Raw genomic sequence first — 5,450 nt, forward strand, 5'->3', positions numbered from 1 at the left:
GGCCTATTGGGAGCACTTACCCTGCAGGGGCACAGCCACTGCTGAGGCTCATCTTGGAGAGCTGATGAGGGAGAGGGAGCAGGACGAGTCTACCACTCCAGGGCCTGCCTGGCCGGAGATGAGACAGCCAACATGCACGCTTGTGAGTCTGTGTGACTCCACCTGCTACATGTCTGCATGCGTGTGTGGAGACCGAGTCACAGCGCGCAGGGAGGGGCAGGCAGAGGGCATGAAGCGGCAGCAACAGTGAAGCCGGCACAGCTCTGCCTGGATGCCGCGTGGGCTGTCTCAGGGTCCTGGCGCTTCTCCCTGGCCCCCGCCCTGGGGTGCAATGTCTTTGGGCTCAGCCACGCATAAATGTAGGGCTGCTTCTCCTCTGGGTCCCTGCAAGACCCCCACACACAGGCCCACAAAATGCTCAGATGCACACAGACTGGCACCATCCCCCCCCACCCCAGCACCCCAGACAGAGGATGTGCTCTGTCCGCAGCCTTGCTGCCAGGCCCCCGGTGCCGTTCCACCCGACAGAGCTGAGCATGGCTCTCTCCCTCCCTGGGCTCTCCTCTCTACACCCAAAGGGCCTCACTGGTTCATTTGAAAAGGCCAGTTTATTTCTGAAAATAGAAATTATTTCCACAGAAGGATGCTCTCACAAGCTCACAGTTGGCTGGAACAATGCCCAGCCCACGGAGAGAGCAAAGGGCCTTTCTGAGCCCTGAGGGTTGGGGGTACAGACCGGGGAGCACCCCTGGCTCAGGCCCTGGTGTTGCAGTGGATGTAGGTGAGGTGGGTCTGGGAGGAAGGAAAGGCACCTGGGGATGCTGCTTTTGTGGCCAGGAGGGCCCGACACCTCCACTGGCACCGCGGGTCCTGAGCTCAGCACCCGCCGCCTCCCCCATCCCACTGCCCTCAGTGTCCCTATCCTTCCCATCATCCCACCCCACCTCCAATGAGACCAGCTGGCTGTGGTGCCAGCCCAGCACTCAGGACAGGCTCAGGAGAGCAGAGGTAGAGTCTGGGAGGGGCTCAGAGTCCCAGAGCCACGCTAGTGCCACTGCACCCCAGGCTGGGTGACAGAGCAAGACCCTGTCTAAAAAAAAAAAAAAAGAAAGAAAACGCAGAGATCCTCTGACCCAGCACGTCCCTGCTGAGGAGCGGCCCTGAGACAGGCTGGCTGCCCACATCAGCTGTGGCGTGGCCTGCAAAGCACGTCCAGGAGCTGCCCAGCTGCACACACACGGGTGGAATGCGCCAGGGTGTGTCCAGCAAGGAAGAAAAGCAGGGAGATGGGAAGGACGCGGAGACCAGCCCAGAGCAGAGCTCAACGCTCCCCGCCTTGCAGGACGGCGTGAGAGTGGCGCCTCAGGGTGCCAACGTCTTCTCTGCAGCTTTTCACAGCTTACCGAGTCTCAGCTCCTCATTTTAGAAGAAGACAGAAAAAGAAGTTGGGTTGCCTATGGCCAAAAAGTGGTGCTTCCACATGAGACCCCCCCACGCTCAGCCCACTCAGATGCAATGCAGAGAAACCCCGTACAGGCAGACACAGGCCCGCACACATGAATGTGTCCTCACTGGCACACATGCAGGTACACGCCATGTACACTCACTACACAGGGTGGGCCACAAGACCCACCGAGACCCCCATGTACACAGATAAGGGTGCCCAGGGCCACAGTGACGCCCAGACGAGGCACAGATGCCCTCAGTACCCTCTGCCCAAAGACCTGGGCACACCCAGAGGCCCCTGCATGGAGTGCCTTCCTGACGCACAGGCGCACACATCCACAGGCAGACACGTGCCTCAGCCGCCCACTGAGTTCGCCTGGGTAAGTGAGTGCTGAGGAGACCTGGGACAGCCGACTGCAGGCGCCACTGCAGCTCAGGGGAAGGGGGGGCCTGCCTTCCGGGCTCCACGTCAGCGTGGGGGATCCGCCTCCCTCCCTCACCAGCATCAGCGCTGCCACCGGGCTGGGAACCTTGCCTCCGGGGCCGAGGCAGCCAGCAGGGCAGGTCCTGAAACTCCTGAAATCTCAGGTGGGGTCTGCTGGTGAGGAGCACACCTCCCCCCCATCCCTGCAACTGCCTGTACTGGCCACCACCAGGAACACACCAAGGCTACCAACTCTGGGCTCGAAGCCCTGGCCAGGTCAGTAGAGAGAAGAGCAGGTGGGCCAGCGGGGTCTGCAGCACCTCTAGGAGGTTGGGAGGGAGGCTGCCAACTCCAAGACCCTGGAGGGAGGAGCTTCAGATTCAAGGGGACCAGAGATGAGCTGGGAGGTGTTTTTGAAGGGATCGCTTGGTTCTACCTAGACTGTGCGTGTGCAGGCTGCTGGGGCACGGGCAGAGCCACATCTCCTCTTCCCAGGAGGGTGGCCAGCAGCCTGTCTCTGTGGGAGGAGGGAACTGACCTGCTGAAGCATCACCAGGAGGAGGCTGGGGGAGGCCCTGACACACTCCACCTGGCTCCGGCTCCCTCTGGCCCCAGGCACTTGACCTGGCAAAGTGGCCCACAGTCTTGGCCAGAGAACTTGGAGCGGCTGTGCTCTAACAGAAGGCCAGATCTCAAAATTTCTGATTGATTTTCTTTCCTAGAATCCAGCCCAAGGAGGCCTCTTACCAGACACCCAACTCCAAGGAACCCCCCACCTGCCCGGGGCACAAACTGTCAACAGTCCTACCTACAATGCAGGCCGCTGGGTATCTGGAGCCCCTTCGCATCAGGGGTGCCTCCTCCCTCACCCCACTGGGTGCCAACGTCTCTCAGGACAATGGCACTGGCCACAATGCCACCTTCTCCGAGCCGCTACCGATCCTCTATGTGCTCCTGCCTGCCGTGTACTCCGGGATCTGCGCCGTGGGGCTGACTGGCAACACGGCCGTCATCCTTGTCATCCTGAGGGCGCCCAAGATGAAGACGGTGACCAACATGTTCATCTTGAATCTGGCCATTGCTGACGGGCTCTTCACACTTGTGCTGCCCGTCAATATCGCAGAGCACCTGCTACAGCACTGGCCATTTGGGGAGCTTCTCTGCAAGCTGACGCTGGCCGTCGACCACTACAACATCTTCTCCAGCATCTACTTCCTGGCCGTGATGAGCGTGGACCGATACCTGGTGGTGCTGGCCACCGTGCGGTCCCGCCACATGCCCTGGCGCACCTACCGGGGGGCGAAGGTCATCAGCCTGTGTGTCTGGGTGGGCGTCACGGTCCTGGTTCTGCCCTTCTTCTCTTTTGCTGGCGTCTACAGCAACGAGCTGCAGGTGCCAAGCTGTGGGCTGAGCTTCCCGCAGCCCGAGCAGGCCTGGTCCAATGCCAGCCGCATCTACACGGTGGTCCTGGGCTTCGTGGTGCCTGTGTGCACCATCTGTGTGCTCTACACAGACCTGCTGCGCAGGCTAAGGGCCGTGCAGCTCTGCTCTGGCGCCAAGGCTCTAGGCAAGGCCAGGCGGAAGGTGACCATCCTCGTCCTGGTCGTGCTAACCGTGTGTCTCCTCTGCTGGACACCCTTCCACCTGGCCTCCATCGTGGCCCTGGCCACAGACCTGCCCCAGACCCCGCTGGTCATCAGCATGTCCTACGTCATCACCAGCCTCAGCTACGCCAACTCGTGCCTGAACCCCTTCCTCTATGCCTTTCTGGACGACAGCTTCCGCAAGAATTTCCGCACCATGTTCCGGTGCTGAGGGGCCTGAGCACCCATCATCACCCTCACCATCACCCCCACCCCCACCCACCAGTTCAGGTGGCCTCTTCCAGGGGACGCTGTGCCTGTTTACATCCCCATGCTGTCTTCTCCACACAGCAAGACACGGACCCTCAAATGCTGGCCACCAAACCTCCAGAGAGAGCCATGGACATATACCTCCCACGTCTGCTTCCTGGACAGCCCCTGGGTGGACAGCAGCAGGGATCCAGGTCAGAGCAGAGCAAGCATCCTTAGTCCAATCACCCACAAGGGACAGACAGATGGACAAGCCCTGGAAGGTTCTGGGGCTGGGGTTCCCTAATGACAGTGGTTGGAAGGGGAAGGAACCCAAACCATGATCTCGACCTGGGCCAGCACTGTGTGGCACAGTCAGGATCCCTTGGACTCTTCCCAAGACAGGGTTGGGAGGTGGCACAGTGTGGGCACCTCAGGCAGCAGTGCTATGCTGCTGCAAAGGCCAGCGACACCTGCAGCAACTGAGACCACGAAATCCACTGTCACGGCCTGAAACCCAAGTGACGTTCCAGCAGTCGGCCATCCCCGCCACGCCCTCATGCCACGGCCTTGTGCTCCTTTGTACCCCCCCAGGCCGTGGCCAATGGTCCTCTCATAGTTTGCTACAGGGTACAGGGCCCTTCTGCCAGGACCTCTGGGCCACCATGGCCTAGGGACCATCTGTCACTTGGACAGGCTGGCACCTGGAACTCTTCCTCCCACGGTGTGGCTGGGGCTTGTACTCAGCCAGCAGGAGCTGCGTGCTGAAACTCTGGTGGGGGCGGGGTGCTAGTAATGAAGGGCAAGCAGCTCAGACACCACTGGCTGTCTGGGGGAGTCCCAGAAGACAACCCAGGTGCGCCGTGGCCAGGTCCCCGTCCTTGGCCCATGGTTCTCAGCTGGTTCCATGCCTGGCATTCCAGCCTGGCAGCCAGCTGAGAGCGCCCTGGGTTGGTTTCAGTCCTCCTGACCCAGAACTCTGAGCAGTCTGTCCAGTGGGCACACAGGACCCCTCATTTACCACCCCGCAAGGTGTCCCAGGGTGTATGCCCACCTCCGCCCACCCACCAAGTACCCCAGCTTTCCAGGCCACGACGGCCCTGCCTGTCAAGCTCAAGGCTGCCTCAGTGACCCTCCTCAGAGCAAGTCGGCCAAACATGCCAGGGCCAGCTCCATCCAGTCACCTTCCTTGATGACACTGTATTAGCTATCTGCTGCTGTGTAACAAATTTCTCCAAAATCTAGGAGCTTAAAACAACTATTTCACAGCTTCAGTGGTTCAAGAATTAAAGTGGCATTTTGGGTGGTTCTGGCTCAGGGTCTCTCATCAGGTTGCAGTCAGGACATTGGCCGAGGCCCTGGCATCTGAATATTGGACAGGTGCTGGGATATCTCCTGAGAAGTCTCCCTCCCCCGCCCGCCTGGCAGGAGGCCTCTGTTCCTCACTACATGGATGCTTCAGGAGTGTCAGGGGCTGTCTGCGGTCCCTTCGTTCTGTGCATTGGAAGCAAGTCACATGTCCACCCTGCACTCAGGGGCTGTGGACAGTTCATTTTTCTTTTGCCTCACTTTTTTTTTTTAATTGAGAAGGGGTCTGACTTTGTCACCCAGGCTGGAGTGCGGTCACAGCTCACTGCAGCTTCGACTTCCCGAGCTCAAGCTATTCTCCCACATCAGCCTCGGGAGTAGCTGCGACCACACGTGTGCGTCACCACGCCTGGTAATTTCTTTTTTTTTTTTTTTTTTTT

At 59.9% G+C, this 5,450-nt stretch overlaps 1 protein-coding gene across 1 annotated transcript; it reads left to right on the forward strand.

Moving 5' to 3' along the window:
• The first annotated feature begins 2,451 nt into the window (after window positions 1–2,451).
• On the forward strand, window positions 2,452–4,462 carry NPBWR2 (neuropeptides B and W receptor 2). The gene has a single exon (XM_032257037.1). It carries the CDS (start codon window positions 2,684–2,686, stop codon window positions 3,683–3,685), a length of 1,002 nt encoding a protein of 333 aa, XP_032112928.1. The 5' UTR covers window positions 2,452–2,683; the 3' UTR covers window positions 3,686–4,462.
• Window positions 4,463–5,450: the final 988 nt, after the last annotated feature.

Source organism: Sapajus apella, unplaced genomic scaffold (genome assembly GCF_009761245.1).
Source record: "Sapajus apella isolate SASKATOON/1434 unplaced genomic scaffold, GSC_monkey_1.0 scaffold96, whole genome shotgun sequence".
NCBI lineage: Eukaryota > Metazoa > Chordata > Mammalia > Primates > Cebidae > Sapajus > Sapajus apella.

Bases quoted from the DNA above. Each gene is read 5' to 3' on its own strand.
- NPBWR2 (XM_032257037.1), top strand. From the start codon at position 2,684: ATGCAGGCCGCTGGGTATCTGGAGCCCCTTCGCATCAGGGGTGCCTCC.